The sequence below is a fragment of the Dioszegia hungarica genome (assembly GCF_025882075.1).
Source record: "Dioszegia hungarica strain PDD-24b-2 chromosome Unknown MKK02contig_8, whole genome shotgun sequence".
NCBI lineage: Eukaryota > Fungi > Basidiomycota > Tremellomycetes > Tremellales > Bulleribasidiaceae > Dioszegia > Dioszegia hungarica.
Window position 1 is genome coordinate 1,888,302 of NW_026515770.1, and position 15,907 is coordinate 1,904,208.

Consider the following 15,907-nt stretch of genomic DNA (forward strand, 5'->3'; position numbering starts at 1 on the left):
ATCCAGCAGTCATGACCAGTATGCTGCGCTCTATCCGGCTCGCTGGCCCCTCCCGCTGGGCTCGCGGATACGCGACAGTCTCGAATCCGCAGACGCTCATCGAGAAGATTGTACAAAAGTACGCGGTGGACCTGCCTGCTGGGCAAAAAGTCCGGAGTGGGGACTATGTCATGATCCAGCCTGAGCATGTGTACGTCGGCATCCGCTATGCATCATGACAGGGAACTACAGCGAAAGAAGCAGAAGCTGACTAGGTAGAATGACCCACGACAATACAGGACCTGTCATCTCCAAGTTCCTCTCCCTGTCCTGCTCGGCTATCCGTAATCCCCGTCAACCCGTTTTTGCGCTCGACCATGACGTCCAGAACAAGTCGGAGACCAACATGAAGAAGTACAAGAAGATCGAGGCGTTTGCGAAGGAGCACAAGGTGGACTTTTACCCTGCCGGAAGAGGGATTGGACATCAAATTGTGGTGGAGGAGGGATATGCGTGGCCGGGGAAGATGGTGGTTGCAAGTGATAGTCACAGTAACCACTACGGAGGAGTGGGGTGCTTGGGGACTGCTATCGTCAGGACAGACGCTGCGTGAGTGTCCAGACAGACAGGGTGGAGATGAGCTGATGGGGCAGTGGGATCTGGGCGACCGGAAAGTTCTGGTGGCAGATCCCCCGTGTCATCTCGGTCAACCTCGACGGGCGGCTCTCGCCCGGCGTCACTGGCAAGGATGTCATCGTCGCCCTCGCTGGTCTGTTCAACAAGGACGAGGTTCTGAACGCCGCTATCGAGTTCACCGGCTCCGGAATTGAGCACATCTCAATAGACGAGCGGCTGACCATTGCCAACATGACGACCGAGTGGGGCGCGGTGGCGGGTGTGTTCCCGGTGGATGATAAGCTGAGGGGATGGTACGAGGCGATGATACGGAAGAATGAGCTCCGGCGGTTCCTCTCCTCCCCATCCGACTCTTCCCTTTCTCCTATCCCCATCCCCTCCGACCCATCCGAACCAAGCCCACCACATCCCCGGCTCAACTCTTCTCGGCTAGACGAGGCCCTGGCAAATCGCCCAACAGCGGACCCCGGAGCGGTCTATGCAAGCCGCCTCACACTCGACCTCTCTACCCTCGCTCCCTACGTATCCGGACCCAACTCGGTCAAGATCGCCACCCCCTTGACGAAACTCATGAACCCCCCTATCAAAATCAACAAGGCGTACCTCGTCTCGTGTACCAACTCGCGCGCATCGGATATCGCCTCGGCGGCGGCGGTGTTGCGGGGAAAGAAGGTGGCACCGGGCGTGGAGTTCTACATTGCTGCGGCGTCCAGTAGGGTGCAGGAGGATGCCGAGTCGGCGGGAGACTGGCAGGCGCTGGTGGATGCCGGAGCCAAGACGCTGCCAGCGGGCTGTGGGCCGTGCATTGGACTCGGCGTGGGACTGCTGGAGAAGGGAGAGGTTGGGATCAGCGCGACGAATCGGAACTACAAGGGCCGGATGGGCGATCCCGGAGCGGTGGCATACCTCGCCAGTCCCGCCGTCGTTGCTGCTTCTGCGGCTCGGGGAATCATCTGCGGGCCGGACGATATGGACATGTCCGCCCTACCTCAGGTGGACCGGCCAACCATCTCCATCATCAGCGAACCTACACCTCCCGCCTCGCCAGTCGACGAGGCATCCCTCGAACCCCTTCTCCCTGGTTTCCCCGACTACTTCTCTGGTCCCCTCGTCTTTGCACCACAAGACAACCTGACCACGGACGGCATGTACCCCGGCAAGTACACATACCAGGACGATATCACGCCCGAACGTCAAGCCGAGGTCGTCATGGAGAACTATGACCCCACCTTCGCTGCGGACATTCGGGACATCCGGACCGCCAACTCCTCCTCCACTCCTATCCTCTTTTCCGGTTACAACTTTGGTACCGGCTCCTCCCGCGAGCAGGCGGCGACCGCCATCAAGAACGCCGGGATCCCGCTAGTCATTTGCGGCTCGTTTGGTGATATCTTCAAGCGCAACTCGATCAACAATGGGTTGATCCTCGTCGAGGCGCCAGAACTGATCACCGAGTTGACGGAGCGATTTGGGAAGGATGGGCAGAGGGGGAAGGGCGGCAAGGAGGGAGAGTTGACGGTGATCCCTAAAGACTGGGAGGTCAAGGTGGATACGAGAAGAGGAGGCGTGACGGTGAGGATGGGGAATGAGGGGGAGAAGGTGTTCCCGAGCGCGAGGGTCGGGCGGAGTGTACAGGAGCTGTGGGTAAACGGGGGTCTGGAGGGCTTCATCAGGGCTTCATTGTAGGGCGGATATCTTGCGCATATGTCATACATCATAGCTGGACGAGGGCACCGCTTCCAGTCTCACCGAAGGGCCTGGAGCTCACAGCTCTGACCGCCTTGGCCGCGAATTGGTGCAGAAACTTGCGGAAATGATGCCCGTCTTGGATGGCGCTTATCTCCTCGGCCAGGCCACTTAGAGTCACGCTTTCTGCCGCCGTCTGGAGGGCAGACTCTCCGGAATGCAACGGACCCATCGCCATGTCTTGGGCTTACTATCGGACTGTGCTATCCCTCGCCCAAGAGTGACCTCGGCAGATCCAAAACCTACGTTGGTTTTTCCCAAAACCGATGTAGCTTTTGAATCTACGCGGGAATTAGCGGCGTTATAGCCGGAAGTATAGGCGAGGATTTCGGAATCTGATTATCGGGTGGGGAATGCTGACGCAGACGTCCACTGCCGCAACGTTCTGTTATCTCTGCCTCTCACAGGCAATAATCAGTACAAAATGGCCACAAGAGAAGCTACCTCCCCCGCGCCAGGCGGCGATGCCAAGCGTCAAAAGACTGCGGACGTCAAGAGTGAGCTTTGTCAGCCTGAAGTGAGGCTCGAAGCTAGCTAACTCTCTAGAGAAGGTCTGCCTCATGTGAGCGGTCCCTACCGGTGACCTTGGACTGTAGCTGATACTGTAGCGTTCACGACGGCTGGGGAATCTCCTTCAACGAAAAGGGAAATGCTATCTTTCACGGTGACACCACCCACATGGATGCTATCCGGGACAAGCACAATTTTGTCGAGCTGGAGGCGCACGGTCTTGCTGTTGGGTTGAAGGAGGGCTTGATGGGGAACTCCGAGGTGGGGCATTTGAACATCGGTGCTGGGCGGATCGTTTGGCAGGATATTGTCAAGATTGACCAGTGTGAGCTTTGGCGTTAGGCGTTTGTTCTCAGCTGACTCTCAGGCATCAAGAAGAACGAGTTCCACACCCAGCCCAACATCGTCAAGACGATGAAGCAGGCCAAGGCCGCTGGATCCCGGCTCCACCTGCTCGGTCTGGTATCGGACGGCGGTGTCCACTCTTACATCCTCCACCTCTTCGCCCTTCTCAAGTGCGCCAAGGAGCACGAGATTGAGCACGTCTACATCCACTTCTTCGGAGATGGGCGCGACACGGCACCCAAGTCGGCGACCAAGTACATCCAGCAATTGCTCGACAACATCAAGGAGGTCGGTGTAGGAGAGATCTCGACGGTCGTAGGGCGGTACTATGCGATGGACCGGGACAAGCGGTGGGACCGGGTCAAGATTGCGGTGGATGCTTTGGTCCAGGGCAAGGGGGAGAAGACGTGCGGACAGGATGATCTTGTCAAGACGGTGGAGGAGGGGTATGAGAACGGGATCACGGATGAGTTCATCAAGCCCATTGTCTGCGGGTCCGCGGACAGCCGGATCAAGAGTACGTCAGGGCCTTCTCAAGCTTCCAGGACCGAGCTGATTTGACAGAGGGCGACACTCTTTTCACCTTCAACTACCGGTCGGACCGTATGCGAGAACTCACCCAAGTTCTCGGTATGCCCGACAAGCCGATGGAAGTCGAAGTCCCCTCCGACCTCCACATCACCACCATGACCAAATACAATGCCGAATTCCCCTTCTCCATCGCCTTCCCCCCGGCATCCATGACCAACGTCCTCGCCGAGTGGCTCGCCAAGCAAGGCTCCAACCAGTGCCATATCGCCGAGACGGAAAAGTACGCCCACATCACCTTCTTCTTCAACGGCGGTGTCGAGAAGCAATTCGAGATGGAGGACCGGGCCATGATCCCCTCGCCCAAGGTGGCGACGTATGACAAGCAGCCCGAGATGAGCGTGCAGGCGGTAGCGGACAAGGTGGCCGAGGTTGTCAAGACCAACGACTATGACTTTGTCATGTGCAACTTTGCCCCACCAGACATGGTCGGCCATACCGGCGACTATGACGCCGCGGTGGTGGCGATTGGCGCGACCGACAAGGCTGTCAAGACGGTGTATGATGCGTGCGAGGAGGCGGGCTATGTCCTGTGTATCACGTCGGACCACGGGAATGCGGAGCAGATGCTCGACCCCGTGACGGGCAACCCGCACACGGCGCACACTACCAGTGAGTTTTGACGCCCTCCATATCAGTCGAGGCTGGAAGCTGACTCTGCAGACCCTGTTCCATTCATCGTCACTGGCGATAAGGGCGGTCTGACCGTGACTGGCGAGCCAGGAACCCTCGCTGACGTCGCGCCTACCGTCCTGGAAATTATGGGTCTCCCCCAACCCGAGGGTAAGTCTTTAAGATTATGCAGATGAGAACCTAGCTGAGATCTTCAGACATGACCGGCCGATCTTTGGTAGCCAAGAAGTAGTGTAGTCCTAGTAAACTAGTCGAGTAATCTGCCGGATGGATGCATCTATAGAGCACCGCAACGGATGCGGGCCAATCCCGCTGCCGAGAAACCTCCACGTTTGCGGTCCACCAGATCCACCCCGCAGCAAACTCCTTCATATCATCCGTCTATCACCTAAATTGATCTGGTCCTCAGACTGTCATGTCGGTTCGCCCAGAGCGCTACGGCCACCCCCTGCCCACCCTCCTTCTGTACACACTCACGTCCATCGCCCTCGCCCTGATCGCCCAACCCCTCCTCCCCGTCGTCCTCCCCTCGCATCTCCTCCAACATTTCAACTTACCCCCTCCACCCGCTTTCCCAGCTCTGCAAGCATGCCTCGGCTTCTCCATCCTGACCTTTGTGGGATCTCTGGTTGCTGTACCGGCTGTGAGCGCGGCATTGATGGCGAAGGGGATACAGGGGAGGGATTTGCTCAAGCCCGGAGGAAGGGTGTCGGGGCCTATGATGTGCGTATAATCACCCACTGGCTTGAGTCATCATCTGTGTGGACATGGCGCTATTGTACCGCGCTCTAGCTGACGATGATAGTCCTGAATGCCTCGGGCTGCCAATAGCTTGCCTATACATTCTGCTCATGATGCTCTTCATCCCTTTCCCCTTCTCGCACATGTTCAACTCGGGCCGGAAAGGTCAGATCGAGAAGTCAGTTGGGCGAGAGTGCTTCCCTACAAGCGAAGTCAGTTCAGATCTCCTCTTCCCATCACACGATCCGCGAGACAAGAGAGCTGACCTCGTAGCTGACGCTCTACCTCTCCTCCCTCCTCTCATTAATGGTCGCTACCCTCCTGGGCTTCATCGATGACCTCTTCGACATTCGATGGCGCCACAAGCTGCCTATCCCGCTGATAGCGGCCATTCCTACCCTGGTGGTATACTACTCGGAGGGAGGGCTGACTTCCGTCGTCCTGCCAAAAGGAGTGGGAAGGTGGATTGAAACTCTGGGCTGGGGGGGATGGGTAGGATCCAAAGTCATCGACTTGGGTGAGTCACTACACTCCCCAATACGATCAGATTCTGTAGCTGATTCCTAGGTCCCCTCTACTACATCTACCTCCTCCTCCTCCCGACATTTACCACCAACAGCATCAACATCCTCGCAGGTGTGAACGGCGTCGAATGTATCCAGGCCCTCATCATCGCCGCTTCCGTACTGCTGAACGACCTCCTCTTCCTCCCTCTCTGGCCACGATGGCTCCTTGTCGCTCTGGGCGGGATAGGCGATCCTGATGCTGGCAAGATCCTGGCGTTCGCGGGCGGAGAGATGGTCCAGCGGCATCTGATGAGTGCGTACTTTATGGGGCCGATGGTGGGTGTCTGTGCGGGGTTTTTGTGGCATAACTGGTGAGCTTCGCCCTCAATCTCCTCTTCACTCGTTCATAAAAGGAAGGTATAGGTTCGAGCTGACACGAACAGGTACCCCGCGAAAGCATTCCCAGGGGACACCTTCTGCTATTTCACCGGAATGGCATTCTCCGCCGTCGCCCTCCAGGGACACTTTAGCAAGACGCTCATCCTCTTCTTTGTGCCTCAGATCTTCAACTTTATACTGTCCTGCCCACAGCTATTCCACCTGGTCGAATGCCCAAGACATCGACTGCCTCAGTAAGTCCTTTCTCCTTCTCACTCGAAGACGGAGCTGATCGTAGCTATGAGACCGGCACGAATCTGCTTCATCCTTCCCGGGTCATCTTCGCCAAGCGCCCGGCGGCGCACACTCGCCTCGTCCTGTCCGTCCTGGAGATACTAGGTCTAGTTCGACTAGAACGGGCCGCCGAGTCTCCCTCCCCGTCGACGTCCGAAGGCTCGGTCGAACGAGCGTGGACAGCGCAAAAAGGCGATATTGTCTCCTCGACAAACCTCACTATCCTCAATTTCTTGCTGGTGCGTCTGGGGCCGATGCGCGAGGATACGCTTTGTAGCGTGATGGGCGGTGTACAGGTCGGGTGTAGTGCGCTGGCGTTCTGGGTGCGGTATGGGCTGGGCGCGTGGGTATATGGTGGGGATAGACGATAGATTGTAGATTGTAGAGTAGGAATCGGGTGGAGATGTCAAATCATGCTCTTCACCAGGCCATTCTGCTTCATACCAGCATACATACGCACCCAGCTCTCAGACCGCACGAGATAGTACAGCGGTCCGCCCGGGCCTATCCCACTCTCAGCGCTTACCGCTCAAATCGCATACTATACCCCCCTCCCTCCTGCGGATCAAACTTGAACATATCCGTCGACAGCCCAAACTTGCCCAACAAGCCGTTCCCCAGATCCTTGAGCTTGGACAGCATCTCGTCCTTTTCGGTATCTTGGCGTTGTTTGATCCGGGCGGGGAGGGTCGAGAGGGTGCGTCGGAGAGCGGGGCGGGAGGAGATAGGGAGGAGGGGGAGGAGGGTGGTGTAGTCTATACCGCGTCAGCGGGTGTTTCTGTGCCAAGACGTATCCGAGACTGAAGGTAGGTTTCAGGAAGGGAAGTATAGACGTACCTTCTTGTGCTGAAGTAAGGGAGGACCAGGTTCCTAGGCGTTCATTGGCCGTAGCGCGCCGCTGGAGGCCTTTGAGATACATCGGGTCAATCTTGAGCGCTACGACCTATCAGCACGCCTCATCCCACTAATATCACTTGAAGAGGAACCCGGACTCACCCTCCGTGCACACCTCCACGCACTCGTTCTCCTTCCCTTCCTGCGCCAGGTAGACAGCCGCCAGATTCCCATAACACACCTTCCTCAACTGCCGTATTTCCTCATACACCTCATCCTTCTCCTCTTCTTCCGTCTTTGCTTTCTTCTCCCCTTCTTCCGCATCCTCCCCTGCTTCAGCTGCGGTGGTACGCTTCAGCTCCGCCTCGAGAGCGGCGGCCTCGGCCTCGGAGAGCTCTTGTATCCCTGATGAACCGAGAGGGGGAGCAGGTGGTGCCGTAGTGGCTGATTTCGAGGACGATGCCTCCGCCGTCTCCGTCTGAGATGGTCCATCCTCCTTGACGACATCCGGCTTGGGATCGCGCTTCGGCAAACACCCCAGAGCATTCTGATACGCCTCCACGGCCCGATCGTGCCTGCTGGGCTTCGCGGTGAAATGGGCGTTTCCCTCGGTCTTGAGAGTTGTTGCCTTCTCAAACAGCCGCTAGTATAGTCAGCTACCTGTACCGTTTTCCCAATTCGGTCCAAATCGAGCTTACTCTGAGCTCGGCGAGCGTAAACTCTCCAGTGGACTCATCTATCATCCCTTCCAGCTCCTCCTGGGCGTCTTCCCAGACTTCATCCTGCTCGCTCAATCCCAGGCTCTCCGTTTCCACGTCATCCCCTTCTCCCTCGTCATTCCCTCCTCTTCCCCCCGTCCCCGCCTCCTTGCGCTCCCGGCCAGAGTTGGAACTCTCTACCAGTCTATCCTCCCTGCCCGGACTATCAAGTCCCATGTGACCCATCTCCCTGGCCCACGCAGGAGGCTGGAACCGCTCCGCATCGAACGCAGCAGGGAGAGAGGCGAATGGGTCTTGTATTGCCGGGTTGGGCGCGGGCTTCGTAACCGGATCAGGGCGGACCTTAGGGGGTCGGTCGGTCGAGTCTGCCAGAGTAGACGAGGAGGAGCGCGATGAGGTGGACATGCTGGACTGAGAAGGTCGAAGTGTGATGTAGAAAGGTGATTGACAGAATTGGCGGGTTTATATTTGGGCTAGCCCGCCATTTGGTGGCTGTGTTTCAAAGCCGTGCCTGAAACCGTGCCCGCCAGCCACCTCTGCCGATCTTGCTGCATGTCCCGACGACCTATGGATCCATGAAACAGCAGATCAGGCACGAATATAGGTAGGTCGTGAATTGTCCACATCATATCTACGTAAAAACAAAGCGGAAACTCGAAGCTACACCAGACCGACTCTCCCTTCCCACAAAGATCCAGCCGCATCACATTCCCAGTGCGCTACTCATCAATAGTGCCCACCCCCATACCCGCCCTGCCCGTATCCCCCGCTCGCTCCACCCTGGCCATACCCGCTCTGACCACCATACTGCTGCTGCTGTTGCTGCTGCTGGCCGTATCCGCCCTGACCGCCCGCCGGTCCCTGACCTTGTGGGTAGTTGGCATAGTAGTTGGCGCCGTACCCGCCGGCCAAGCTGCCTCCTGCGCCGTGGTATGCTGATGTTGTGTCATCTTCGAAGTACTCTTGGTTTCCCTAGACTGGTCAGCTTGATGATCCACCCCTGGGCACGATCGAGCTTACCTGTACCAGAGGCTCCTTGACTTCCCATACTGCCTGCTTGGATCCGACCGAGAACTCCAGGTCCTCCTTGGTGATCGAGTCCCAGTACTACTCATCAGCCCTCTTCATACCGTTTGACAATCGTACTCACCTTGTACACCATCATAACCGTCAACAGCATGCACAAGCTAAAGAAGAACACCCCGTCGATATAGTGACTAACGGCATCACAGATCCGCGTCGAGAATGCGAAAAGCAGCACGCAGCCAACCACGTAGAAGGCGATCCCGAAGATGATGTCTCCGATGACCCACCGGTCGTCCAGTGTGCGAATGACGAGGACGAGCTGCGAGACGGTATAAACGACGACGCAGATGGCGGGGAAGAGGAGGTAGGTGATGAAGAGTCCGATAGGGCGGGTGTAGCTGAATGAGGCCCATTGTTTGAAGGTCGCGATGGCGACGAAGAAGGTGACGCCCCACACGATCAGGCAGGATAGGCGGAGGAGCTAGAAGTCAGCACGTGGGATCTTCAAATCGATGGAATTGCTTACCCAAAGAGATCTTGGCGTTCCATCTTCCCATGCTTGGAATCCGACGAGGCCGTTCATGACGATACACCAGTACAGTGCGCCTAGTGCTCCGGCATATACAGCAGTGAACCACTGCGACCGTCAGCTTTCCCTTCCGTCCAGCAATTGGAACGCGGCAAGTAGCTCACCTGGTAAACTTCGTGCGAAGTTGGGATGACTGTCGAGTCCAGGAAGAACGCGAGCAAACTGATGAACATGTAGATGTAGAAGAACATGACGATCTCTTTCCGTCCGACCGCGGTGTATTTCGATCGGACGTGGAAGAGCATGATGGCGGTCATTCCGAGGGCGGCGATGTGGACGAAGCAGGTAGCTGAGGCGTCAGCGCTACTACTTGGATAGGGGAGTGTTCTTTAGCAACTCTGGGACCGATCAGGATGGAGGGCGCAGCGGGGATGTCGTTGTACAAGTCCGCCTTGTTTTTGGCCCCGTCCGATTGTCCACGCTGTCTTCCCCTCTCCTGCGTGTGGTCCGCTGCAGCGGTTCTCCACTTTCCGCACTCCGGTAGAGCAACTCAACTCCAATGTCTGTGCCCCTTTCTTGCCCCTGCATGCACCGCTCCGCAGCAGTTCCGCCACTTGGTTTAGATTGCCCTTGTTCTTCCCCCTACATTCCCCTCCATACCGGTTTGTTCCCACAGGCTCAGTACGCAGACTCACCTGGCTGGAACCAGACCTGACTCCCCAGCTGCACATTCCTAGCATAACAAGTCGGCATCACCCCCTGCGCCGTGCCGAGCAGCGGGCATACCGTCAATGCCGCCCGCTCGCATATAAAGTTGAAGTCTCCAAATTGGAATGGGGACGACATGGTGAAGATTCGGAGAGGGTATCAGACGATACCGAGGAGGTGGGTGGAGATTCTCTGCGAGTGGACGTTGAGCCGGACGGGAGGGATCGGATGAGCGCGTCTCGGCGGGAGTTTGCGGTACCGCTTTTGACCTCTTCTCGATGGATCAAACGGTTCGATTGAGCTGTTTTTCACAGGGCTGTCTAGCCCAAGCTCCGCTGTGGCTACTGTGACAGCGCTGTAGTGCGCTGCTGTAGTGGTATATTAGATGTAAAGGCGGGGAATACAAAGGGAGGAGAAGAGACAAGGCAAAACAGTCGACCCTGAGGTCAATTAAACGTTAACACCGGAATATCATTAGCGGAAGCAGACCTATTTTGTAATGGAATCCTAATGAACCATTTCCTAATCAATCAATCAATCAATCAGTCGCTCGCGTCACTGTCTCTCCACTCTCCACCATACATTCCTTCTATACCCTTACCACTACAGCGACTACTATACACCATGGCAGACGACAGCGTACCACTCCCCTACCCCAACCTCAAAGTGCCGCAATGGTCGTACCAGATACAGCAGATCCCTCGACTGGCAGAAGAGGCCAGCTCCTCCCTCTGGAAAGCTATCGAAGCTGATGGTGAGCTCTCGGATTGACATGCACCGTAGCTGGAAAGTCCCAAAGCTGACACTGCGGCAGAAATGGCACCCTATGTCTCCTACCTTCCCTCCGAGCTGGTCTCGTCGGACCGGTCCACCCTCGTCAGCTCTCTCAAGGAGAAGAATGAGAAGTTCCTCGCCGAGATAGATACCAAGTTGAAGGATGCCGAGGAGAACCTGGCGGAGAGTGATGTGTCGGAGCAGTACAGACAACGGGCAATGTACCTCTGCAGAATAGGCGATAAGGTATATCACAGCTGGATGGGCCGTCATTTCGGCGACTAGAAATCAAGCTGATCTGAGCAGGAACGCGCGATTCCCGCCCTCGATGTCGCCCTGGAGAAGACGGCCGGTCTCGGTGCGCGGATAGACCTTGTCCTCGCCAAAGTCCGCATCGGGCTGTTCTTCCAGGACAACTCGCTCATCACCGCCAATATTGCCAAGGCATTAGAGTGGGTTGATCAGCTAGCGTACCCTCTTTAGCGCCAAGCTGACTATATAGCCTGATCGACACTGGTGGAGACTGGGACCGTCGGAATCGGCTCAAGGTGTACCGCGCTCTCCACCACCTCTCCATCCGCGATTTCAAGGAGGCGTCGGAATTGCTCATCGACTCGCTTAGCACCTTCACCGCTTCAGAATTGATGGAGTACGAGGAGTTTGTGGCGGTGGCGGTTTTGGCGGCTGCGGTGGGATGCGACCGGAAGGCCATCAAAGCCAAAGTACGTCTTGCTCTCCTGGTGTCTACGAGCTCTTGCTGACTGGCAGATCCTCGGCAGCTCCGAAGTCAACTCGATTCTCCCCCAACTCCCCGCGCTTTCCCTCCTGACCACCTCCCTCCAAAAGTCCGCGTACGCCGACTTCTTCTCGGCCCTCGCGGACGTCGAACAGCAATACCTCCTCCCTTCTCCCCTCCTCGCCCCGCACGCACGCTTCTACGTCCGTGAAATGCGAATCAAGGCATATGCCCAGATCCTAGAGTCGTATCGCTCCCTCACGATCGAGCGGATGTGCCGGTCTTTCGGCGTGAGCGAGGCGTTTATGGATCGGGATTTGAGCAAGTTTATCGCGAGCGGGAGACTGCAGTGCAGGATCGATAAGGTCCAGGGTGTGATTGTGACGAATAGGTTGGAGAAGGTGGGCAAGACGGGGGTGTACGAGACGCTGGTGAAACAGGGGGATGTCCTTTTGACCGGTGAGCTTCGAAGTTGTGTAATACAGGATCCAGCTGACAACTCGTAGAGATCCAAAAACTGCATCGTGTGGTCGGATAGAAGAGAAGTTTTGCCGAGATGGCAGCATGCAGTACAAGAACTCATACAAGCGCTTCATCTCTATCTTCTGGACGCCAGGAATATGCTCCTTGTCGCTCGCTGATACCCAGCGTCACTGACTCAATTGCGTACAAGCGCGAAGAACAGTCATACAAGGGACTATCTGACTGCCGCGAGACTGATCCCCGCGCTTACAGATCATCCCCTCGGATCCTGAGTTCACGGGTCCCCTTGCTTCCAGCCTATCTAGTGACACTATCCCGCACCAAATTTTACCTCTGGAATGCTGAGCGCCCGTTGTCATCTCGTACTGATTTCTAGCCTTGCCAGCGGTCCTTGCGAGACTCCATGCACGGTCCTCATCTCTTCAGCTTCCCGAGCAATTGACGGCTCGGTTGGCAGGTTGGTGCGATCCATTAGGCATAACGCATTTACGTCTACACTGATTGGAGGGTTGTCAGCGGAGATGCGCAGAATTCGGCTGCGTCCAGCTTCAGAATGACTTCATCGTCATACGCAACGAGTCGAAGGGGAGTGTCCATCATCCTTGCTTAGCGGGGAATCGCTCTGACAGACAAGAATGATTCAATCGGTAATGATGCATATCCCCGTTCAAGTCAGGCCGTCTACGTGAGAAACAATTGACCCCTGTGACTGCTGTTCTCCTTCTTCGCCCTCTCCGTCTTTCTACTTCTCAAGACGCCAGGGACTTCGGACAAAGTGGTGCCCGTCGGATGTCATAGCTCCAGGAGTAGCGCAAGTGCAGACCCCAAGGTACTCAAGGGCTACCTGAGAGCTGAGACTGAGATACACAGTCACCCTACCCGCGCCGCCACAGAGAAGGCAGCTCACCGCGGAAGGACGAGCGGCGGGAAAAGGTGTGGTAATTTTGGTATACCAGCCCTGATACCTGGTAATACCCGCTACCACTGGAATTGGCGAGGCCGATACCAAATACCGTACTGATACTAGCCCTGGCACGTGGTAGAAGTACTATACCATACCAGAGGCGCTGGTATTAGTATACCAGGCTGGTATTTTCCGCTATCAATACTATTGGAGAGCACTATTAAGACATTAGTGACACAACTCGGATTATGATGTAGCTTGTATCGCTGAGCGCGCTTGAGTCATCGAATCAGTACAGTGTGATCACCTTCATGCTAACTCATATCCTGACCTCCTCGGCAACCCTATCTCGAGCCATCAACTCCACCCTTTCCTCTTCTTCCCCATACCCTTTTCCTGCAGACCCAGATCCAGAACCGCCCGTCCCGTTCCGCATGTTCCAAGCCAGCCATGCCCCTGGCAGGCCAAGCAGGGCAAAGATGACCCATACGGCTTGTCTTGCTGGGTGGTCTGAAGCGAAATGGGTCGAGATGGAGAAGAAGTAGGAGATGATGAAGGGACCGATAGCGCGTCCTATTGCCTGCCTGCATCAGCGCTGCCGAGGAAGTAGACGGCTTGAAAGCTCACCCCGATGCTGAAGGTCAAGGAGTTGGCGACTACCAGCAGACTCGGCGAGGGGATAGTCTCGAAGATGATGGTGTCCAGCAGTCTTTGGGTCAGCTGGTAATGCGATTCATCCGGCCACTTTCGGTCGCAATGGGCAGCTTACGTGCATGAGAAGTCCCCGACGCGCCGTATGAGCATCTGCATGCTCATGAGCCCGATCGTGCCCCACCCCAGACCCGCATGAGGAGCAGCTGAATTGTGCGACGCCCAGATGAGGGGGAAGAATATGGTAGCAAGCGGGTAGCATAGCAGGCCTGGGAGGTATCAGCTCGGGCCAGTGAGAGCACACGTCTGGAAATGGCTTACAAAGTACTAGGTAGATGTCCTCGGGTATAGCGCGATGCAGTACGGGGAAGAGCGAGATGGTCATGAAGATAGACAGAGCAGCGGAGAAGCCGAGAACGACCCCGATAGTATCCGTCTAGGTCATCAGCCCATGTCGATACGCTTCTCGGAATGCTCACGGGTAGTTCCAATCCACCGAGATCTTTCCGTGTGAATGCGAATAATGGGTAGATAGCCTCGAAAGTAAACTGAACCGCATTCGTCACTGGAGGTCAGCTCTCGCCGGCGACGATAGGGATGGCGACTCACAGCCATATAGGATTAAGACGTTCTGAAAGGGCCGATGCCGCAGGAGTTGACCGACACCTGGCTTTGATGTCTTTTCCAGATCCCTCTCTGAGCGCCGCAGGGATGGTGGGAGAGTCTAGAGTCATAAGCATCATCCTTCTTTGTCCGAAACCAGTCAACGAGTCAACAGGGACTTACTTCGGGTAGATAAATGTAGCTAGTCGCCCAGGCTGCAAACCCGGTCGTTCCCGCAACCAAAGAGGGTAGAAGATATGGGTATGAAGTTAGGAGCGTGAAGGATGGCGGGAGGAATCGAGGTACCGGGTTGGAAAGGAAGCCGCCAATCACTGGGCTGAATGGTCAGCTTGGCCTAGCCGGAGTGTCCAGCCAGAAGACGTATACGTACCCCAAAGTCACGCCAACAGTCAATGACGGCGAAAAGATAGCGAAGCCTGCAGACCTCAGCCGGCTGGACGATCCATCTGAGATGCCAATGAGCTCTTGTTCTCACCTTGTATCCTATTTGACTTGTCGCACAGCTCGCCCACCATCGTCCTCGAGAGTACCCCCGCTCCAGCCAACAATCCCACTGACCTCATCAGCTATCTCCCTCATACAAAGTCAGCAACGGAATGCGGGACTCACAAAAGCCTCGACATACGACCGCAGCCATCACGCTCCCCACAAACCCAAAAGACACCGCCCCTGCTCCCCATAGGAAGACGCAAATCAGGAACACCGGTCTCCGGCCATACGAGTCCGCTAGTGGCGCAAAAAGCGGAGCAGAGATCGCTTCGGAGATCATCAGTGCCGATTCCTATCCTGTCAGCCTTGCTTCTGCACCTGGATGGAAGGGCACATACCGCCATCGCGCTATACACTCCGACTTTCTTCTCTTCCACCCCGAACCCCCTGATCATCTCGTTGATATACGGCAAAATCACCGCAAAGATCATACCCTCCGCCACGCGCGACAAGCACAGCGGGAAGATCTTGACGTATGGTACCGCACTAGCTCGTGTGGATGTCGGACCGTCGTCGTCCAGAAATACCGCGCTGGACTGACCTTTACCGCTGTACTCGGCAGAACGCCGAGTCGGCTGGGTGTATGGATGTATTGCCGGATGAGACGGGGATGAGGCCTCTGAGATGATCGGTCGAGATGACTGTCCTCCCGCGGAGCTCATTGCTGCGCTCGAGGAGGCCTGGTACCCCTCTCCGGGCGATGGACTGGCATGTCGATGATGCAGCAGCGCGGAAACTGGCTGGGAGCTTGATGCGCGCCTGGCGGGCTGGCTTCCGGACTTTCCTATATCGAGATTGCTCATCCTCCCCGATTAGAGACTAGCTTGGGGCGATAAGAGCAGGTCCGCTTCGAGGACTAGCGCAGATACTGCGATCTTTGCGCGTATCAAAATCGCGTCGAGGGGCGAAGAACCGGCCCGGTGCCCCGCAGAAACCGGTCACCGGTAAACACCGGTATAAGGAATGAGTAGTTCTAGTCGACAGAGGGCTGAAAGCTTGAAGCTTGAACCTTGAAGCTTGAAGTGTATAGGGGAGGCAGGAGAAGAACAAGCAAGACTTCAAGCAGTCCGACGG

At 56.4% G+C, this 15,907-nt stretch overlaps 7 protein-coding genes across 7 annotated transcripts; 4 read left to right on the forward strand and 3 right to left on the reverse strand.

Moving 5' to 3' along the window:
- Nucleotides 1–11: 11 nt before the first annotated feature.
- On the forward strand, nucleotides 12–2,301 carry MKK02DRAFT_36819 (mitochondrial putative Homoaconitase; the record flags this gene model as incomplete). Its single annotated transcript, XM_053089505.1, has 3 exons — nucleotides 12–190; nucleotides 259–588; nucleotides 633–2,301. 3 exons carry the CDS (start codon nucleotides 12–14, stop codon nucleotides 2,299–2,301), a joined length of 2,178 nt encoding a protein of 725 aa, XP_052945498.1.
- A 484-nt stretch (nucleotides 2,302–2,785) lies between these two features.
- On the forward strand, nucleotides 2,786–4,669 carry MKK02DRAFT_44421 (metalloenzyme; the record flags this gene model as incomplete). Its single annotated transcript, XM_053092922.1, has 7 exons — nucleotides 2,786–2,858; nucleotides 2,908–2,923; nucleotides 2,970–3,196; nucleotides 3,239–3,733; nucleotides 3,781–4,416; nucleotides 4,468–4,587; nucleotides 4,635–4,669. The coding sequence occupies 7 exons, from the start codon at nucleotides 2,786–2,788 to the stop codon at nucleotides 4,667–4,669; spliced, it is 1,602 nt and encodes a 533-aa protein (XP_052945499.1).
- Nucleotides 4,670–4,852: 183 nt separating this feature from the next.
- MKK02DRAFT_33081 (putative UDP-N-acetylglucosamine-dolichyl-phosphate N-acetylglucosaminephosphotransferase) lies at nucleotides 4,853–6,727 on the forward strand (the record flags this gene model as incomplete). The annotated part of the gene is made up of 6 exons (XM_053088643.1): nucleotides 4,853–5,160; nucleotides 5,243–5,390; nucleotides 5,452–5,695; nucleotides 5,746–6,055; nucleotides 6,128–6,316; nucleotides 6,361–6,727. 6 exons carry the CDS (start codon nucleotides 4,853–4,855, stop codon nucleotides 6,725–6,727), a joined length of 1,566 nt encoding a protein of 521 aa, XP_052945500.1.
- Nucleotides 6,728–6,878: 151 nt separating this feature from the next.
- On the reverse strand, nucleotides 6,879–8,314 carry MKK02DRAFT_44423 (uncharacterized protein; the record flags this gene model as incomplete). Its single annotated transcript, XM_053092923.1, has 4 exons — nucleotides 6,879–7,111; nucleotides 7,194–7,292; nucleotides 7,353–7,833; nucleotides 7,889–8,314. 4 exons carry the CDS (start codon nucleotides 8,312–8,314, stop codon nucleotides 6,879–6,881), a joined length of 1,239 nt encoding a protein of 412 aa, XP_052945501.1.
- Nucleotides 8,315–8,635: 321 nt separating this feature from the next.
- Nucleotides 8,636–10,310, reverse strand: MKK02DRAFT_25028 (chitin synthase III catalytic subunit-domain-containing protein; the record flags this gene model as incomplete). Its single annotated transcript, XM_053086974.1, has 6 exons — nucleotides 8,636–8,881; nucleotides 8,930–9,016; nucleotides 9,060–9,416; nucleotides 9,462–9,572; nucleotides 9,629–9,813; nucleotides 10,160–10,310. 6 exons carry the CDS (start codon nucleotides 10,308–10,310, stop codon nucleotides 8,636–8,638), a joined length of 1,137 nt encoding a protein of 378 aa, XP_052945502.1.
- Nucleotides 10,311–10,796: 486 nt separating this feature from the next.
- MKK02DRAFT_44425 (26S proteasome subunit RPN7-domain-containing protein) lies at nucleotides 10,797–12,220 on the forward strand (the record flags this gene model as incomplete). Its single annotated transcript, XM_053092924.1, has 6 exons — nucleotides 10,797–10,926; nucleotides 10,987–11,192; nucleotides 11,253–11,398; nucleotides 11,449–11,668; nucleotides 11,715–12,141; nucleotides 12,189–12,220. The coding sequence occupies 6 exons, from the start codon at nucleotides 10,797–10,799 to the stop codon at nucleotides 12,218–12,220; spliced, it is 1,161 nt and encodes a 386-aa protein (XP_052945503.1).
- Nucleotides 12,221–13,388: 1,168 nt separating this feature from the next.
- MKK02DRAFT_44426 (major facilitator superfamily domain-containing protein) lies at nucleotides 13,389–15,495 on the reverse strand (the record flags this gene model as incomplete). Its single annotated transcript, XM_053092925.1, has 11 exons — nucleotides 13,389–13,649; nucleotides 13,697–13,778; nucleotides 13,839–13,989; nucleotides 14,042–14,156; nucleotides 14,200–14,285; nucleotides 14,330–14,444; nucleotides 14,507–14,660; nucleotides 14,715–14,760; nucleotides 14,820–14,897; nucleotides 14,954–15,125; nucleotides 15,172–15,495. 11 exons carry the CDS (start codon nucleotides 15,493–15,495, stop codon nucleotides 13,389–13,391), a joined length of 1,584 nt encoding a protein of 527 aa, XP_052945504.1.
- Between the last annotated feature and the right edge of the window lie 412 nt (nucleotides 15,496–15,907).